General features: G+C 38.5%; 1 protein-coding gene across 2 annotated transcripts in view; it reads right to left on the bottom strand.

Annotated features, from left to right (window-relative positions):
- Window positions 1-21,983, bottom strand: part of NDUFAF2 (NADH:ubiquinone oxidoreductase complex assembly factor 2) — a 166,661-nt gene that overhangs the window by 23,710 nt on the left and 120,968 nt on the right. Inside the window, exon 4 of one of the 2 annotated variants that reach the window (XM_027519934.1) lies at window positions 18,159-18,344. The exons of the other annotated variant lie outside the window; for it this stretch is intronic. Coding sequence (XP_027375735.1) covers window positions 18,174-18,344 — 171 coding nt within the window. The 3' untranslated portion in view covers window positions 18,159-18,173. Of the gene's footprint in view, window positions 1-18,158; window positions 18,345-21,983 lie in introns of those variants that run through there. 2 annotated transcript variants of the gene reach the window in all.

Consider the following 21,983-nt stretch of genomic DNA (forward strand, 5'->3'; position numbering starts at 1 on the left):
GAGACCACGTAGCCAACTGGAAATGCAGCAGTCAGATAAACCACCACCACTGCACCAGCAACGGCAACACCATCCAATCCAGGCAATGGAAGTAGCACCGACACAGCAGTTGGGGCTGTCTGCAGCAATTATACTGGGAGTAGAGCAGAATTCCCAGAAGAGCAGTGACTGATGAAACCATCCGAAATGATACAGGGAAGGAGGGACGATAAAAGGGAGGAATCACAGTAACATCTTTTCTTCTAAGAGAGAAATGAAAATGCTAGGATACTAATTAGGACTGTACAGTGAGTGCTAAAGGTCAGGCAATCAGGTGGGCGGGAAGGTGAAAACTCAGCTGGGCATGAGTGGCAGCCCAGGAGCCAGGCTTCCTTCAGGTTTGGTGCCAGGAGAGAAAGAAAGGCTCAGGACTGTCCAAGCCTGATGGAGACAGGAAAGAGCAGCAACAAGGCAGGGCGAGAACTCCCACGACAACTGCGGGAAGGGTGGCAACATGGTCACTGAGAAATAACACTGGGAAATAGCAGCAACGGCAAAAGGAAATCAAGGGCAGAGAAAGAAGGGGCTTCCTCAGACATCCACCAAGGTGATCTCAGCTGAAACTTCTCTTTCACTATCACTTATTAATATATTCTCATTTGGTACGATTGAGCTCCTACTTTGAGCTGGGCACTGTTCTAGATCCAGGAGATATGGCAGGGGACAAGAGGCAGTTCCTGCTCTCACGGAGCTTAAATTCTAGTAAAAGGAGAGAAATGATAAACCAATGAAAAACACAGTGAATATAAGCTAAGTGGCGACTGCCTGCTATTGCCATATCCTTCTCATTTAATCAGCCTGCCCTTTGGGTTTACTAAGAAAAAGGAAATTTGAAATAGTAAACTAGCAAAGGAGTAAACAACATTTTAAGCTCCTTCTGAATGTTTTTTCTCACTCAAAATCACTTTTTTCCCCTACAAAACAAACACACTTTGAACAAATACTGAAATTTCAACAAAAATTCATGAAGTCAAAAGGTAAATCTCTTATAATTTCATATTCACTGTTGAAAAGTCTGGAGTATATAATTATAGACTTTCCTCTACAATATATACACATTTTACAATATATATATTATATACAAATATTATATATTATAGTATAAATATATAATTATATTGTAATATATTATATATAATATCTACTATAATAAATAGTATAATATATATTATAATTAACAGTAATTAATTATATATTCTATATATTATGTTATATATATTATATACATAATATATACAATTATAATAATATAATATAATATAATATAATATAATATTTAAAAAAATATATATATCTCTCTCTCCATCCCTGGGTTGGGAAGATCCTGGAGAAGGAAATGGCAACACATGCCAGTATTCTTGCCTGGAAAAGCCCACGGACAGAGGAGTCTGGCAGGCTACAGTCCTTAGGGTCACAAAAGAGTCAGACGTGACTTAGCTACTAAACTCATTATTTAACCTGTTTTCTTTTTATAAATATTAAGTGGCATGAGTTCTTTATATATTTAAAAATTAACCCTTTATGACACAAATCATTTGCAAGTATCTTCTCTCACTCACTGGGTTGCTTTTTCCTTTTGTTGATGTATATTCACTGTGAATATTATCCTTCACTGTGTATATTATCCTTCTTAAAAGCTGCATGTGTATCTGTGCTCACTCAGTCATGTCCGACTCTTTGTGACCCCATGGACTGTAGCCCACCAGGCTCCACTGTCCATGTGATTTTCCAGTTAGAATACTGGAGTGGGTTGCCATTTCCTACTCCAGGGTATCTTCCCGACTCAGGGATCAAACACATGTCTCTTGCATCTCCTGTTTTGGCAGGCAGATTCTTTACCAATGAACCACCTGGGAGGGCCTAATAACTGCATAGTAGCTAGTATTTCATGGCACAGAAGTAACATAATTTATTTACTTAATCCCCTAGAGATTGATGTTTCAGTTCAGTTCAGTTCAGTCGCTCAGTCATGTCCGATTCTTTGCAACCCCATGAACTGCAGCACGCCAGGCCTCCCTGTCCATCACCAACTCCCAGAGTTCACTCAAACTCATGTCCATCGAGATGCCATCTAGCCATCTCATCCTCTGTCGTCCCCTTCTCCTCCTGCCCCCAAACCTTCCGAGCATCAGAGTCTTTTCCATTGAGTCAACTCTTTGCATCAGGTGGCCAAAGTATTGCAGTTTCAGCTTTAGCATCAGTCCTTCCAATGAACACCCAGGACTGATCTCCTTTAGGATGGACTGGTTGGATCTCCTTGCAGTCCAAGGGACTTTGAAGAGTCTTCTCCAACACCACAGTTCAAAAGCATCAATTCTTCGGCGCTCAGCTTTCTTCACAGTCCAACTCTCACATCCATACATGACCATTGGAAAAACCATAGCCTTGACTAGACGGACCTTTGTTGGCAAAGTAATGTCTCTGCTTTTGAATATGCTATCTAGGTTGGTCATAACTTTCCTTCCAAGGAAATTTCCTGGCTGCAATCACAATCTGCAGTGATTTTGGAGCCCCAAAAAATAAAGTCTGACACTGTTTCCACTGTTTCCCCATCTATTTCCCATGAAGTGATGGGACCAGATGCCATGATCTTAGTTTTCTGAATGCTGAGCTTTAAGCCAACTTTTTCCCTCTCCTCTTTCACTTTCATCAAGAGGCTTTTGAGTTCCTCTTCACCTTCTGCCATAAGGTGGTGTCATCTGCATATCTGAGGTTATTGATATTTCTCCCGGCAATCTTGATTCTAGCTTGTGCTTCCTCAAGCCCAGTGTTTCTCATGATGTACTCTGCATATAAGTTAAATAAGCAGGGTGACAATATACAGCCTTGACGTACTCCTTTTCCTATTTGGAACCAGTCTGTTGTTCCATGTCCAGTTCTAACTGTTGCTTCCTGACCCGCATATAGGTTTCTCAAGAGGAAGGTCAGGTGGTCTGGTATTCCCATCTCTTTCAGAATGTTCCACAGTTTATTGTGATCCACACAGTCAAAGGCTTTGGCATAGTCAACAAAGCAGAAATAGATGTTCTTCTGGAACTCTCTTGCTTTTTCAATGATCCAGTGGATGTTGGCAATTTGATCTGTGGTTCCTCTACCTTTTCTAAAACCAGCTTGAACATCTGGAAGTTCATGGTTCATGTACTGCTGAAGCCTGGCTTGGAGAATTTTGAGCATTAGTTTACTAGCGTGTGAGATGAGGGCAATTGTGTGGTAGTTTGAGCATTCTTTGGCATTGCCTTTCTTTGGGATTGGAATGAAAATGGACCTTTTCCAGTCCTGTGGCCACTGCTAAGTTTTCCAAATTTGCTGGCATATTGAGTGCAGCACTTTCACAGCATCATCTTTCAGGATTTGAAACAGCTCAACTGCAATTCCATCACTTCCACTAGCTTTGTTCAGGATGCTTCATATTTTACAATATACAAACAACATTCTTGTATAAAATATTACACACTTGCCAATCATTCCTTAGGATACCTTCTCACAACCAAAACCACGACATCAGAAGGTTCCCATAGGACTTCGCAGTGGATGAAAGTCCACGTGCCAGTGCAGGGGACATGGGTTCAATGCCTTGTCTGGGAAGATCCCACATGCCTTGGAGCACCTAAGCGTGTGCACCACAATTACTGAGCCTGCACTCTGAGCAGCAACTACGGAGCCTGTGTGCTGCAACCACTAACGCCCCCAAGGCCTAGGTCTGTATGGTCATAGGGCCTTAATGAAAGACGCTACCACAATGAGAAGCCCCCACACCACAAGGAAGAGTGGTCACCGCTGGCGGCAACTAGAGAAAAGCCCACACAGCAATGAAAACACAGCATAGCCAAAGAAACAGGTTCCCATATAGAGATGTCCCTTGATATCCCAGGGAGATTGGTTCTAGAACCCTTGCAGACACCAAAATTTCTGATGCTCATCTCTTACAATTGGCCTCCATATGCGAGTGTTTGGCATCTGTGAATTCAGCCAACAGCAAATGTAATCCATGGTTGGCTGAATCCATGGATGTGGAACCCATGGATACGGAGGGCCAACTTTATTTGGAAAACTGATTTCTAAAGAGTCAGCATTAACTTACACCTACCTGTACCTACTGCGAATGAGAATACATGTTTTCCCACAACTTGATCAATACAAAAAGTCCTTGTCTGTTTTGGATTTAAAAACCACCCCCACCTCATCTTTGTTTTGCCTCCAACCTTGTCTAGGATATTTTAGTGAAAAAGTAAAAATTTCTTATGCTGTCAAATTTGTCAACTCTTCTTTATAGTATCTGGCTTAGTTGTCATGCCACTCACTCTTTTCTTGCTTGTTCCTTTTTATTCTTCAAGTCTCAGCCTAAACAGAACTGTCACAGAATAGCTTCCGCAAACACTCATTTAAAGAAAGCTGTCCCTGTCATTCTGTCTTATTTTGCTTTTCTCCTCAGAGCTCTTTTTACAGTTTGTAATGACCAATTTTGGTAGTTGCATGTCTGTTTTTCCCGCTAGAGTGTGAGTTCCATGACACCGGAATACTGTGGCAACTGAGACAAGTTATACGTGATCTTTGAGGAAATTCTTCTCATTCAGAACCTTGCAATATTGTTTCTGTGACAGTCAAGAGTGCATCCACATTCTATATCTGAAGAATTTTTGATGGTTCCAAAATCTATCACTAGATTTCACTTTCAAAAATGAGCACATACTGCACTACTAATTTAGGTTAAAAAATAAGTGTTGCAATGCTAGAACACTCCAAAACTTAGGAACTGGTAACCTGGTTTCTTCAGATATTTAGGCACAAGCCAGCAACAGTGAGAGTCAATTCTTTGAGCAGAGTTGGTTAATAAGGATAGAGACTGAAGGTTAGCATAGGATGTTTTGCCACTTGCTAGATAAAAGAGTTCACTTCAAAGATATGAGGGCTGGACCCTTTTCATTCTGGCAAGAAAAAACTCCGTGATACTCAGGTTAGATGGATTTTTATAAATATTCTGAAGAATGTTTCTTTCCTTTTAGACTAAAATATCTTTTAATTGTGGCAGGCATTAGTAAAGTTCCTATCTAGAAATTTTTAAAGAATATCTGTAGATTAGGATTCAAAAGTTTAATACAAATATAAGTTGAACAAAAGCTGAGTTCTATTTTCATAGTATAGGTTAATAGTGTTTACAGTCTATGTTATCATTTACTTTTGTTTCTTAAACTGAGAGGCAATTGTGACATTTTGTTGGGTGACAATGTAATATATTAATCTTCACTGAATATATCATTGGACTTACTAGATGCAAATATTTTTCCAATATGCAAATGAATATTGTCAACAAGTATTACTCTAGTATGATAATATGCTTTGGCTTTTTATAATTATTGCATTGAAATTACTAGGCAATGTAAATTTCTTGGCAAAAATACACATCAAGTGATAAAAATTTGGGAACCATTCAATAGAAAATCTTGTTAGTGATGGTATTTCAACAAACACATATGAAATGAAATGTTTTTACGATAAACTGTCATGTAATTTGGTGACCACAGATAACACAATTAGTCTGACTTTGTGGGGGAGACGATTACTGAACCCCTAATGCTTATTAGTCCTCACTAAATTATACCTTTTCCCTGTCAGAAGAAGAGAAACTGTCACAACAAATAATTATCGAAAAGCCAGAAATAGTTTGAAAGAGGACAGGGAAAAAAACTTTACTTTCCTCTTTAACATTTCACCAACTATGCAATTCAGAAAACATTTCAACCTTATTACTACATGTCAAGAATTTCATACATTAAAGATAAAAAGCAATTTTAACCCAATAAAAGTATTTAAGTACAAATAAAAGGAAAACATTTTTAATAAAAGTCAATTAAATTAAAAGCAAGTACCTAAACTTGTGGCATATAAGTAAATAGCATTTCAGTATCTTCCATCAGAAATGGACCTTTCTTTTAGTACTACTGTATTTTGGCTTTTAGTATAATCAAGTTTCTAAGCTAATGATAATGACTGGATACACAATTTTGTAGAAAATGCACTGATTTGAAATAATATTTTCTAATGTGTTGGTTATTTATTATCATTGTAGCCAGGCTTTAAGGTTATTTAAGATCAAAAATAGAAAAATTGGCCTATCACAAACAAAACCATTCATTTCTAAATTTGAATATATAAACTCATAGTTAATATAAACTAGCAACAAGCTTTCTAACCATTCAATTGGTTTTCTGTTGTTAGTTATTTAGATTGTTTGCATTTAAGTTAAAATTTTCCCAGCTTTATTAAGGTATAACTAACAAATAAAACTGTAACATATTTAAAGTATGCGACATGACTTGACATGCATAAATATTGTGAGAGGACCCTTAACTGTGTTAATGAACACATCCACCACCTCAAATATTTAACATTTTTCTTTTTGTGAGAACACTTAAGTTTTACTTTGTTAGCAGTTTAATTGTACAATACAGTGCTATCAACTATAGTCACCATGTTATACATTAGATCCTTACAGCTTATTCATCTTATAGTTGCAAGTTGGAATTTTGTTTTTTTTTTTTACCAATTTCTTTCAATTTTCCATACCTCCCAGCCCCTGGCAAAACATTCTATTCTTTGTTTCTATAAGTTTGGCTTAAAAAAAAAGACTTCACCTGTAAGTTATATTTGTCTTTCTTTGTCTAGCTTATTTCACTTAGCATAATATCCTGCAGTTTCACATGTTTTACTGTAAATGACAATGTTTCCTTCTTTCTCGTGGCTGAAACATATTCCATTGTGCATACAGACCACATTTTCTTGATCCGCTCACCCACAGATGGACATTTAGCTTGTTTCCTAAGTGGCTCTCGTGAATAACGCTGCAAAGATGAGGCAATTACAAATATCCTTTGAGATAAGGTTTTCATCTCCTTTGAATATATACCCAAAAGTGGGATTTCTGGGTCATATGGTAATTCATACCACAGAGTAGCCACCATATGTCTTTTGACTGGAGAATTTAGTCTGTTTACATTTTAAGTAATTATTGATAATTATGAACTTACTATTTTGTTCATTGTTTTCAGGTTGTCTAGTAATTTCTTTTTCTCTTGCTAGCCTCCTTTGTAACTTGATGATTTTTCTGTAGTGCTATGCTTTGCTTTTTTTCTGAGGGCAGGAATCCCTTAGAAGAAACGGAGTAGCCATCATGGTCAACAAGAGTCCGAAATACAGTACTTGGATGCAATCTCAAAAACGACAGAATGATCTCTGTTCGTTTCCAAGGCAAACCATTCAATATCACAGTAATCCAAGTCTATGCCCCAACCAGGAACGCTGAAGAAACTGAAGTTGAATGGTTCTATGAAGACCTACAAGACCTTTTAGAACTAACACCCAAAAAAGATGTCCTTTTCATTATAGGGGACTGGAATGCAAAAGTAGGAAGTCAAGAAACACCTGGAGTAACAGGCAAATTTGGCCTTGGAATACGGAAAGAAGCAGGGCAAAGACTAATAGAGTTTTGCCAAGAAAATGCACTGGTCATAGCAAACACCCTCTTTCAACAACACAAGAGAAGACTCTACATATGGACATCACCAGATGGTCAACACCGAAATCAGACTGATTATATTCTTTGCAGCCAAAGATGGAGAAGCTCTATACAGTCAACAAAAACAAGACCAGGAGCTGACTGTGGCTCAGATCATGAACTCCTTATTGCCAAATTCAGACTTAAATTGAAGAAAGTAGGGAAAACCACTAGACCATTCAGGTATGACCTAAATCAAATTCCTTATGATTATACAGTGGAAATGAGAAATAGATTTAAGGGACTAGATCTGATAGAGTGCCTGATGAACTATGGACAGAGGTTCGTGACATTGTACAGGAGACAGGGATCAAGACCATCCCCATGGAAAAGAAATGCAAAACAGAAAAATGGCTGTCTGGGGGAGGCATTACAAATAGCTGTGAAAAGAAGAGAAGCAAAAAGCAAAGGAGAAAAGGAAAGATAGAAGCATCTGAATGCAGAGTTCCAAAGAATAGCAAGGAGAGATAAGAAAGCCTTCCTCAGCGATCAATGCAAAGAAATAGAGGAAAACAACAGAATGGGAAAGACTAGAGATCTCTTCAAGAATACTAGAGATACCAAGGGAACATTTCATGCAAAGATGGGCTCGATAATGGACAGAAATGGTATGGACCTAACAGAAGCAGAAGATATTAAGAAGAGGTGGCAAGAATACAGAGAAGAACTGTACAAAAAAGATCTTCACGACCCAGATAATCACGATGATTATCTGGGTGATCACTGACCTAGAGCCAGACATCCTGGAATGTGAAGTCAAGTGGGCCTTAGAAAGCATCACTACGAACAAAGCTAGTGGAGGTGATGGGATTCCAGTGGAGCTATTTCAAATCCTGAAAGATGATGCTGTGAAAGTGCTGCACTCAATATGCCAGCAAATTTGGAAAACTCAGCAGTGGGCACAGGACTGGAAAAGGTCCGTTTTCATTCCAATCCCAAAGAAAGGCAATGCCAAAGAATGCTCAGACTACCACACAATTGCCCTCATCTCACACGCTAGTAAACTAATGCTCAAAATTCTCCAAGCCAGGCTTCAGCAGTACGTGAACCGTGAAGTTCCAGATGTTCAAGCTGGTTTTAGAAAAGGCAGAGGAACCAGAGATCAAATTGCCAACATTCACTGGATCATTGAAAAAGCAAGAGAGTTCCAGAAGAACATCTATTTCTGCTTTATTGACTATGCCAAAGCCTTTGACTGTGTGGATCACAATAAACTGTGGAACATTCTGAAAGAGATGGGAATACCAGACCACCTGACCTGCCTCTTGAGAAACCTATATGCAGGTCAGGAAGCAACAGTTAGAACTGGACATGGAACAACAGACTGGTTCCAAATAGGAAAAGGAGTACGTCAAGGCTGTATATTGTCACCCTGCTTATTTAACTTATATGCAGAATACATCATGAGAAATGCTGGGCTGGAAGAAGCACAAGCTGGACTCAAGACTGCTAGCAGAAATATCAATAACCTCAGATATGCAGATGACACCACCCTTATGGCAGAAAGTGAAGAGGAACTAAAAAGCCTCTTGACGAAAGTGAAAGAGGAGAGTGAAAAAGTTGGCTTAAAGCTCAACATTCAGAAAATGAAGATCATGGCATCTGGTCCCATCACTTCATGGGAAATAGATGGGGAAACAGTGGAAACAGTCAGACTTTATTTTTGGGGGCTCCAAAATCACTGCAGATGGTGACTGCAGCCATGAAATTAAAAGATGCTTACTCCTTGGAAGGAAAGTTATGACCAACCTAGATAGCATATTCAAAAGCAGAGACATTACTTTGCCACAAAGGTCCGTTTAGTAAAGGCTATGGTTTTTCCAGTGGTCATGTATGGATGTGAGAGTTGGACTGTGAAGAAAGCTGAGCGCCAAAGAATTGATGCTTTTGAACTGTGGTGTTGGAGAAGACTCTTGAGAGTCCCTTGGACTGCAAAGAGATACAACCAGTCCATTCTGAAGGAGATCAGCCCTGGGATTTCTTTGGAAGGAATGATGCTAAAGCTGAAACTCCAGTACTTTGGCCACCTTATGCGAAGAGTTGACTCATTGGAAAAGACTCTGATGCTGGGAGGGATTGGGGCCAGGAGGAGAAGGGGATGACAGAGGATGAGATGGCTGGATGGCATCACTGACTTGATGGACGTGAGTTTGAGTGAACTCCGGGAGTTGGTGATGGACACGGAGGCCTGGTATGCTGCGATTCATGGGGTCTCAAAGAGTCGGACATGACTGAGCAACTGAACTGAACTGATGATTTGATTCCCTTCCCTTTGTCTTTTGTATATCTGTCATAGGTTTTTGCTCTGTGATCACCGTAAAACATTTTGCATTTTATGTTTACATAAAACATCGTATATTTATAACAGTTTTAAGCTGACAATAACTTCATATATGTACAAAGCTCCACATTTTTACATTCTCCCTCAACATTTTTGTTTCTGATATTAAAATTTACATTTTTACATTGTATATCCATTAACAAATTATTGTAGTTGTCACTTTTAATATTTTTGCCTTTTAATCTTCACACTAGGGTTCTAAGTGATTTACCTACCACTGTTACAACATTATTCTGATTTTATCCATGTATTTATTTTACCAGTGTTTTTATATTTTCATGTTTTCCTTTTACTAATTAATATCCATTCATTTCAGCTTAAAGAAATTCCTTTAACATTTCTTTTATAGCCGGTAGAGTGGTGATAAACTCCTTCAGCTTTTGTTTGTCTGGAAAACCCATTTTCTCTCCTTCAGTTCTGAAGGACAACTTTGCTGGGTAGAGAGTTCTTGGCAGTATTTTTCTTATAGCACTTTGAATACACCATGAGACTCCCTTCCAGTCTACAAATTGTTCATAGTCTATGGGGGTTCCCTTGTGTGTAACAAGTTGCTCTTCCCTTGCTGTTTTTACAGTCCTCTCCTTGTCTTTAACTTTTGACAATTTAATTATGTGTCTTGGTGTGAGTCTCTTTGGATTCCTTTTATTTGGAACTCTCTGGGCTTCCTGGATCTGGATTTGTTTCTTTTGCCAGGTTAGGGAAGTTTGCAGCCATTACTTCTTTTTTTTAAAAATAACTTTGATTTTTATGTACTTATTATTGAAGAAATTCACCGTACTTACAAGTAAAATACTGTGAGTTTACAAATGAAATTAAAAATCTGAATTGGTGGCATTTTTAGCTAATACCTTCTAAAGGGTTTGAGTTCCTGTGTTTTAAAAAGGAAAATAACAACATGCAGAATTTTAAGCAAACAATATTTCCGAGAAAAAACAGTACAAAGGAAATGTATTTTAAAAAGAAAAACACAGTATTTCAACATAACGTACTTCAACCTAAACAAATACATTTTTGCGAAAGGCAAACCTCTAGAAAATTTATTAATTTTGTACCAGCCATTTATTTGCAAAAAACAGACAAAATTTAATTCTACTTCTTTCCAAAATTGATGATTTACCCAAGAATGCAGCTTTGAATTCCAAGGTTATGTTTCTTCAGTGAGGAGATAGTTATAATTATTTATGTGGAATATTCATTATCTCGGCTACACAAACAAAGGGCCAAGTGACTAGGAGGCCAGTCCCTGCTAGCACAAAGAAGTCTGGAAAAACATTGCTTTGCCATATGTTCAGATATGGGCAAAAGGAGCTTTCTTTGTTGGTACTGTCTAATAGGAAGGACTTTTCACCACTTCCCTGACAGGCATTGTTATTGCCCCTGAAGTACAAATAAGTAATTTTCAATTTGAGGTTTTGGTTAACCAATTATCATTTAGGCTGCATGCACCTTGTTTTTTTTTCTTCTTTTTTCCCCATTATTCCACTGCATTTACATTTATTAAACAGTCTATGCAGCAACCAACAAAAAGGTAAAAGCTAAAATTCTCTCCTTAACTGATTTAACATAAATTAAGCATTCATCTGGGGATATCTGATCACTTGAGCTATCTCTTTTAGTTATCACTGTAGATCATTCAGTATCTGGCTCTGATGTGAGACGTTCCAATGCATCTTCTTGTACTTTCCCTTAACTAACAGTCACAGTCATTACCTAAAAGAGTCAAAGTCCCTTCTATACTTTGGAACTAGGAATTAGAGAAATGCAAATAAAAACTGTCTTTTAGAGACACTGATACAGCAAACTTAACGATAAAAAATTTAATAGATCAAAAGATATATAGTGTCCATGGCCAATAACCTATGATGTATGAGTATGTTTGGAAGAAAGTGATAACAAGAAACAAATCACTTAAAGCCTTTGGAGGTAAGAAGGCTGTCTTGGGGACTTCCCTGTTGGTCCAACAGTTAAGACTCTGCACTTCCAATGCAGGCGGTCTGGGATTCGATTTCTGGTCTGGGAATTAAGATCCCACATACCACAACTAAGCCTGCACAGCTAAGTCCATGTGCTGCAACAAAGACTCAGCACAGCCAAAATAAAGATAATTAAGAAATACTTTTCTTAAAATTAAGAAATATATTTTAAGAAAAAAAAAAAAAAGGGCTATCTTTTGAGTCATAATTCCCCAGGGGTGGGGGGTACCATCCAAACTTCTCAACTTTCCCTGAAAATTCCGTAAGACTTCAGTTTAGGAAAACTCAGAGTAGAGAGTTGGGTGCTGCTGCTGCTGCTGCTGCTGCTAAGTCGCTTCAGTCACGTCCAACTCTTTGCAACCCTACAGACTGTAGCCTGCCAGGCTGCTCTGTCCATGGGATTCTCCAGGCAAGAATACTGGAGTTGCCATTCCCTCCTCCAGGGGACTTTCCCAACCCACGGATCAAACCTATGTCCCTTGTATCCCCTGCATTGACAGGTAGGTTCTTTACCACTAGTGCCATTTTCTGTTCTGTTCAGTTCAGTCGCTCAGTTGTGTCCAAATCTTCGTGACCCCATGGACTGCAGCACAGCAGGCTTCCCTGCCCATCACCAACTCCCAGAGCTTACTCAAACGCATGTCCATTGAATCGGTGCCATCCAACCGTCTCATCTTCCATTGTCCCCTTCTCCTCCCGCCTTCAATCTTTCCCAGCATCAGGGTCTTTTCAAATGAGTCAGTTCTTCACATCAGGTCAGCCATTACTTCTTTAAATAATGTTTCTCCCCCTTTCTTTTCCTTCTGGGATCCCGATAATGTGTGTATATTGGTCTTCATGATGGTGTCCCACAAGTTCTTTAAATTCTCTTCACTCTATTTCATTCTCTTTTCTTTTTGCTCCTCTGGAAGAATTACACTGCCCTGTCTTCAAGTTTACTGATCCTTTCTCCATGTTATCTGGTCTGCTGTTAAATGCTTATGTTGAATTTTTCAGTTCAATTACTATATTCTTCAGCTTTATGATTTATTTCTGTTTACATTTACTGTCTCTTCTTGGAATTCTCATTCTGTTCATACATTGCTCTTCTGACTTTGGTGAGCATCTTTATGACCGTTATTTTGAATTCTCTATCAGGTAAATCACTTACCTCAATTCATTAAGATTTGCTTCTGATTACTAGTTGTTCTTTTGTTTGGAACATTCCTCTGTTTCTTCATTTTCCTTGAATCTCTGTGTTGGTGTTTACTTATTAAATAAAATAGCCACCTCTCCCAGTCTTTAACACAGTGGTCTCATGTAGAGGCTGAACCTCATTAATCAGCACAGCCTGAGCTCCTGGCTGTCTCTCAAAGCTTTGTGACTGTCTAAGCCACCTTCTTTAATTGTAGTGGCTCTCAATAGGGTGTGTCAAGACCTATCAATGTCTCAAAGGGATAACTGTATTGAACACCCAGATGCTGGATGATTGGAAGCTGAATCAGGCAGCAGCTGTTTTTCAGTTTCTCAGTCATGTCTGACTCTTTGTGACCCCATGGACTGCAGCATGTCAGGCTTCCCTGTCCTTCACCATCTCCCAGAGCTTGCTCAAACTCATGTCCATTAAGCAGTGATGCCATCCAACCATCTTATCCTCTGCTGTTCCCTTCTCCTCCTGTCTTCAATCTTTCCCAGCATCAGGGTCTTTTCTAATGAGTCAGCTCTTCACATCAGGTGGCCAAAGTATTGGAACTTCAGTATCATTCATTCCAGTCAATATTCAGGGTTGATGTACTCTAGGATTGACTGGTTTGATCTCCTTGCAGACTTTATTTTCTTGGGCTCCAAAATCACTGCAGATAGTGACTCTTTGCCATGAAATGATGGGACCAGATGCCATGATCTTAGTCTTTTGAATGTTGAGTTTTAAGCCAGTCTCACTCTCCTTTTCACTCTTCTCTTTCACCTTCATCAAGAGGCTCTTTAGTTCCTCTTTGCTTTCTGTCGTAAGGGTGGTATCATCTGCATATCTGAGGTTATTAATATTTATCCTGGCAATCTTGATTCCAGCTTGTGCTTCATCCAGCCCAGTATTTTGCATGATGTACTCTGCAAATAAATTAAATAAGCAGGGTGATGATATACAGTCAGTCTCGAGGTACTCCTTCCCCAACTTTGAACCACTCTGCTGTTCCATGTCCGGTTCTAATTCTTGCTTCTTGACCTGCATACAGGAGGAGTATGGTGGTTTGTCAGGAGGCAGGTAAGGTGGTTTGGTATTCCCACCTCTTTAAGAATTTTCCAGTTTGTTGTGATCCACACAGTCAAAGACTTTAGGCAGCAGCTAAGCTGTTTCAAAAGTATGTAGTTAGGCTCCTTCCAGGGAGAAGCTAGCAGGTGGGTGTTTTTCCTGTTTCCGGTAGCTGTGGGATTGGGGAGAGAAAAGTGGGTGCTCCTGTGCTCATTAAGAGCTGCTTCTTTGTTTGCTATATCCTGTGGGGCTCATGAATGCAAGCCCCAGCGGCTATCAGAGCCAGGTGATTCAGTCAGCTGTCCATTTTGGCAGCTGCTGCAAAGCTGGGGCACCAGATGTATGTACAAGCTTTTTGCAGGGAGATACCAGCAACTTGGAGTGGTCTGGAGGGAGAAGGCAGATAGGTGTCTGCTGGTTCATCTGATGTCCACGGAGTGTTGCCGCTGTCCCCTAGACAGTGTGCTAAATTGAAGCCTGACCCATAGGCAGCAACTTTTGAAGTATGCAGGCAGGCCCCTTCAGGGAAATGGGCATTTCTACCTGCTCCCTCTGCACAGCTGGGGTGAGTATTCCTGTCCATTAACAAGCACGTCTTTGTTTGCTATAGCCTTGTGTGTCTCGTGGATGTAAGCCCAACTGGCTTTAAGGGCTATGTGTTTTTGCGGCCCATTCCTTAGGCGGGAGTCTTAAAAGAAAGGGTGCCAAGTATGGCACCCACACCCTTTGCTCCTCAGCGGGAAAATCAAATGATCAGATTACATTTGATAAAAGTGATCAGCAGCAATTAATTCTTCTAAAATTTAGATTGTAAAGAATATCACAATAATGAATAACAGGAAAATTACAAGAAATTGTTTTGGTGAGATAACAGAGAAAAAGTGTGAATCAAACAAACAAAAACCCTAATCTCATTTTAACTCCTTTAACCTTTTTCCTCTCTGGAGGTAAACCCAGTTTTAAATGGGACTTGTCTTAGTGACTGATGACATGATTCAGAAGGTTAACTACTCAAAACTAATTCTGCACTTTTAAATACGCACCCAGTAGGTTATGATGAATCTCAGAAGAACCTGACCACAAGTATATCCAAAAATAATGAATAATAGCACTTTACTTATATACAACTTTTAAAAAGCTTATATTCTGCTTTAAAAGTCAGATAAAGGTCAAAATAGTAGAAAATATGTGCCAAAACTAAGGTTAAAGCCAGGCCTCAACTTTGTACCGAAGTATATAAGAAGCAATCCTTTCAGACTGAGAAAGGTGGGAGGCTTGAAATTTGAGATACTACTTTTTTGTAAGACTCATCTAAAATCAATGTTTTGAAAACCAAAGATTTATAGCATAAACTAACTAAAATTTCTAGCACAATTAATAAATAAATACCTACAGTTAGAGATGCTCACTAGCTTATGGTTAAGAGTATAGACTCTGGGGAGCTCAAAACACACAAATGATTCACTTTCATCCTTACTTCACTTTTCTAGAGAAGCATGGCAAATTTCACATTTTCTCAGTTTTTACAAAGGTAGAGATCAATACCAAAGGGCCACCCTGTTAGCTCAGCTGATAAAGAATCTGCCTGCAATGCAGAAGACCCCAGTTCAATTCCTGGATTGGGAAGATTCCCTGGAGAAGGGAACGGCTACCCACTCCAGTATTCTGGCCTGGAGAATTCTATGGACAGAGGAGCCTGGCAGGCTACAGTCCATGGGGTCACAAAGAGTCAGACGTGACTGAGTGACACCAAAGAAGAGTTGGACACAACTGAGCAATACCAAAGAAGGTACATAGAAAAGGCATCTCTAAGTGTTAAGCTATTGTGTTTCAAGTGCTTTTTTTATATTCCTAGACTATGACAGTTAAGTGAAAACATCAGATACAAAGCAATAAACATACCAAAATTACAAATATGTGCCAATGAACACATGGGTAAATTACCTTGTTAGAAGTTAAGAGCTGTGCAGCCAGCCATAGGATTTGGGGTAATTTATTATTTCCAGGAAATATTATTGTTTACTAATTTTTAAATAAAACAAAGGGAAAAAATCAAGTAAGGTCAAAGTGTATAGGCCAAGCCATAGAGTCACAAAAGTGCCCCAAAATTACACTGGCAGGTATAAACTTCTAAGCTTCAGGCAGTCCTGATTGGGGACAAGCCTGCTTCCTGGTCTGATTAAAGGCAGCCACAAATGAGTTAGGTATGAAAGAGGTCAAATAACTGGCATAACACTTGGCCCAACAGGGACCTTTCATTGTGGATGGCGGTAAACCCATTCAACCACATCTTTTCCTTTCGGGAGGCAGAAATGCTAGTAGATAAATAAAGAATGGTACGTTGATGAAGCTCAGGATATATCCTTTCCAATCTTGTAAACCAAAGGACTCACAGGACTATACCACTGAAGATACCAAGCTTCTGTGTAAACCTGCAGTAAGAGCCAGTTTCAGAAGGCAATATGTGACTGTTTTTTCCTTGCAACCTTAAAGAATGAGACTAATTTGGTTTCACAGAGGAAAAAAGATGATACTAAAAATGGTTTACACATAATTTAACAGAGTTAAGATATCTAGGACAAACTGGTATGTACAACATACGTCTACAAAGAAATTATGTTACCTATTAAGCACGTAAGAGGTGCCTGATAAGTAACTGAATGAACAGTAAAACCATAAAAGCATTAAATATTTAAAAAGGAATTCCCAAAACTAAACCACATTGATTCTTTTCCTTTTTTTTATTGTTTCTTATACATATTGCCATGTAACTCCTTAAGTGCTTTTGGTACTTTAGAATTTCAAACATTTAATTTTTCAGTTTATTCTGAATATCTTATTTTTCTATCAGGGATCCAACATGTTCACTTAAAATATATTATCATAAATATATCACTATATTTTTTAAAGGAAATATTTCACGTGTATAAATAAATGTGGTGGTGGTAGTTTAGACGCTAAGCATGTCCGACTCTTGTGACCCCATGGAATGCAGCCTGCCAGGCTCTTCTGTCCATGGGATTCTCCAGGCAAGAATAGTGGAGTGGGTTGTCATTTCCTTCTCCAGAGGATCTTCCTGACCCAGGGATTGAACCTGGGTCTCCTGCATTGCAGACAGATTCTTTACCAACTTAGCTATGAGGGAAGCCCATAAATAAATATAGCTAATAATATAATATATGCCCATGTGCCCACCATCCAACTTAAGAAATAAAACACTACAAATATGACCAACTCAAGAAAGAAAACACTACAGGTATGACTACCATCCAATTTAAGAAAATAAAAACTGAAGATATGACCAAGCAAATCCTGTGACCCCTTGTCCACACTGTCCTTCCCCAGCAGTAACAACTACATGCATGTTTTTATACTTTTACTACATCTTTATAGATCCATAAGCAAAACAGCAGTGGTTTTTAAAACTTTAATATGCTCATCTCCTAAGACTTTTAAAAACTATGTACCACCGTGCTTATTTGACGCTTAAATAATGGCAGTTTACTGTTGACTGAATGCATGCTTTAAACATTTTTGTCAAAGCTTTGGACTGCAGTTTAGTTTATTCAATTTATGGAAAATATAACCATATAACTTAATTGGCAAAACCAGTTCCCAATGTCAAATCCAATCAACCAAATCTGTCAGAAAAAAAGTCTAACTTAATTTTTAAATTCAAATAAATGTGTTATTATGTGTGCCCATGACAACTTTCTCACTTGTGGGATTTTAATTTTAAGATAGATAAATGGAGAGACACTATAAGGCATGGGGTCTTTGTCACCTGGATAAAATAATGTGTTGCCCCTTTCAATAATTTTTATTGAAGCTTTCTGTTTTGTTCTCAAGGGACTTTCCCTCAGGACAAATTCTCCAATGTCTCTTTGTTTGGTGCCCTGATTTTTAAATTCCAAGGCAATGCACCATAGTTAGATTTAGGGTGGATAAGAAGTAAGCTTTTCTTCTGAAAGACAGATGATTATGAAAGAAGAAAGAAAGGAGTACTGGCAGACCAGAAGGATCTCTGGCAAATCTTTTTTAGGAAGGACTACATATGGAAAGAGAGAACATGGAAATTAATTGCTTTAAAGCTATCCATACCTGTATATCCCACAGGAAGTCTCTGTGTACCCAGGGCACAGGTATCCCAATTTCAAATCCACCGATCGACAGCAGGGGTTGACAAACTAGGATCCAGCTGCTGCTTGCCTTGTAAATAAAGTTGTGTTGGGCAGTCACACTCACTGGTTCACATATTGTCCATGAGTGCTTTCAGAGAAAAACTGGCAGGGTTAAACAGCTGCAACAGAGATTGTCTCACAATGGCCAAAATATTTATCTGGTTCTCTGAAGAAAAAATTCTGCTACTCCTCATCTACAGCATTGTGTATGTGGTTTCTCAAATTCTTTCTTTAAATCAGTTACATAAGGCCATGTTGTCCTAAAAGGCTTATTATGAAAAATATTATTTCCTTCTCCTGGGAAACAACTACTTTATATTCTTCTGGCTGGTATTTATGGTACAGGCCAAACCAGGGAGCCACAAAAGTGTTGACAGCTATCAAGGAGACTTTGTCGCAACCCCTCCATAACATTTTTCTATTATCATTGCTTTATTTTTCAGTTTTAAGCATTATATATTAACCTCTCATTACTGAAAATGAGGATTTATCCTGCTTCCCAGGTGGCTCAGTGGTAAAGAATCTGCCTGCCAATATAGAAGATGCGAGTTCAATCCCTGGGTTGGGAAAATCCCTTGGAGATGGAAATGGCAACCCATTCAGTATTCTTGCCTGGAAAATTCCATGAACAGAGGACCCTGGTGGGTTACAGTCCAGTCCATGAGACCACAAAGAGTCAGACATGACTGAGTGAATGAGCATATCCTCAATATAGCTGTAGATCAATATTCAATATTTATATTAGTATTATGAATAAACACTATCAACAAGTGGGTTGTCTGTATACTAGGATTACTTTTCCTTTTCCTACCCGAGGTTTTTCTTGGAGATAATGACATTTATTTATTTCCCACATACTTATCTGTAATTCAACTTTATATGTTCAGTATGTATGTGTTCATTTAATCCCTGTATTTTTTCAGAATGTACCTCTACCTTTATATTTGTCTGAAAAACAGTTTGTACTGTTTTCCCTTCCCCATGAATAAAACCTCCAGTTTTCCACTGGGTAGAGAAGTTGTATGGTTTTCAGACTTTCACAAAGGGAATTTAACAGTGTCCTTTTCTTTTTCTTCAGGAGATTTAACACTGATACATTGCTATCATTTAATACATGGTTCATGTTCAAATTTAAAGAAATAACCCAATGCTATCCTTTATAGCTAAGTTTTCCCCCCATTCAGGATCACATGTCACATTTAGTTGTCATGTTGATTAGTTTTTCTTTGTCGTTCATTACACTGACATGACTAGCCCGGCATTTCATGAGGTTTTTCTGGTTACTTCCTTGTGAATTGATTAAGGTTGTTAGTTTAAAAAAAAAAAAAACACTCCATGAATGATGTCTTACTCTCACTGTATTATACAAAGAAGCATACGTGATGTGCTTTTGACTAACTGATTAAGGTGGTATGGTGAAATTTGTCCACTATAAAGTTACTTTTTCTTTTCCTTTGTAATTAATAAGTAATCTGTAGGGCGATACTTGAGACCATGTAAATATGCTATTCCCCCAAAAAATCTGATCCAATGGTTTTAATATCCACTAATGATTTTTCCTTGAATCAATTATCACAATGACAGTTGAAAAATGGTGACTTTCCAACTCTATTATTTCTTCTACATTTATTGGTTAATACCTAATTGCTTCTTAAATAGATTTTCAACCAGGTTACATTTTTAGCATCAGCCTCAACTCCACTTTCAGGTTCCTGGCACTGCTAATTACTGAGCATTCTGGGATTCTGTGGTTTAAACTGGGTTCCTTCTAAGCTTTCTTCTCTGCTAGGAGTCATGCTTCTTAGTTTCGCTAAATTTGCTAACATTTGCTCATCTGCTTTTCCAGTTTCTAAAACACTGTTACTGCTGTTGTGTCTTCAATTTTTCATTGACCTTGTAAATTTATGCTTTTAAAAATAAACCCTTCACTTTCATTTTCATTAAGCTCAAAAGGAGAAAGTAAACTCATATGTTTAAAACTGGCTAACTTTACTTAGAAGTCCATTTTTCTTTCCCTGCTTTCAAACTTTATATAAATGATACTGCTTTAGTCACTCAGACATGTCTGACTCTTGGACTGTAGCCCACAGGCTCCCCTCTCCATGGGATTTATCAGGCAAGAATACTGGAGTGGGTTGTTGTTTCCTTCTCCAGGGGATCTTCCCAACCCAGGGGTCAAATCTGCATCTCCTGTGTCTCCTGCACTGCAGGCAGTTATTTATCTGCTGAGCCACTGGGGAAGCCCATAAATGGTAATGAAATCTTCTGCAACTTGCTCTTTCTACTCAATACTATGTTTCTGAGATTTATCTATTTTGATACATGCATCTCTAGTTCATTCACTTTAAATGAATGATGTTACAACTCAGAGTATGAAGTTGGTACAATTTTTTTATCCAATTCCACCATATTTCCAACAGTGATACTGTGAGCTTTAGGGCAGGGGGTCTATTTTTGCCTAAGAACATACACTCCCCATACAAGTCTGCAGAAAAATAGGATTATATATGCAAAACATTAACCCTAAAACATTTCAATTCTGTAACTTATAAAATGAGCTAATAATACTAGGCACCAAGAACATGCTCAACAAATATCCGTCACTTGGAGACAACAGTGAGATGGGGCTCAAAAATTCAGAAAGAAGAGTCCTCTCTGAAAGTTAAACTGCAAGATAGGCCAGGGCAGAGATATGAAAAGAGTAAAACAAAAGAAGAGCTGCAGGGCCAGCAATATTTGACCATAATATAACTACTGTAATAGCAAAATAAATAATAGGTCAATTAGAAAAGAGAAGCAAAGAAAAAAGGGAATCATAGAAACAAATGCTGACAATCCATAAAAACACTGTTCACAGGAAGAAAAACCTTAACAAGCATGTGGCCACTTTTTTCCATTCCAAATCATAAGGCTATTCATGTGGTCAGACTATCCCTATGGTGAAATGGACACAACAGGTGATTCTGGGCCTGATGCAATTAAACATTAATTTTACCACTTAACTTTTCTCATCCAAATATCATACTCATATCCTACTGCTTTTTCCTATGCCAATTTAATTTCTTACTGTAAATTAATATACTGGAATTCTGGCAACACTTACAAACTCTCTTGTGTTTTAGTCACTGTGGTATCTTTCAGAGCCAAATCACTTTGGACACGGACAAAAAAGGAGTCATTGGAGCCTTCAGCCCAGACCTGAGAACAGGGCCAAGTTAACAAGGTGCTACCTCGCAGCTCCGGCCTCTCCTTAGACTACAGTATCTCCATGCAGCTCCATTCTCTACTCATTTCAAGAATTTCCTCTTCCTCTTTCATGGAGCATGCTTGTGGGCATGTGTGCTCAGTCATGTCCAACTCTTTGTGACCCATGGACTGTGACCCACCAGGCTCCCCTCTCCATGTGATTTTCCAGGCAAGAATACTTGAGTGGGTTGCCATTTCCTTCTGCAGGGGATGTTTCTGACCCAGGGATTGAATCTGTGTCTCTTGGGTCTCCTGCATTGTCAGGTGGGTTTTTTTTTTTTTTTTTTTTTCTAGCTGAGCCACCAGAGAAGCCCTTCAATGAGCATATGTATTAAAAAGGAAGTGAGTAAGCTCTAATATTACCGCTTTCTTCTACTGTCTGTAAACCTACTGCTGAGTCATATATTTTGTCAATGCATTT

The sequence above is a fragment of the Bos indicus x Bos taurus genome, chromosome 20 (genome assembly GCF_003369695.1).
Source record: "Bos indicus x Bos taurus breed Angus x Brahman F1 hybrid chromosome 20, Bos_hybrid_MaternalHap_v2.0, whole genome shotgun sequence".
NCBI lineage: Eukaryota > Metazoa > Chordata > Mammalia > Artiodactyla > Bovidae > Bos > Bos indicus x Bos taurus.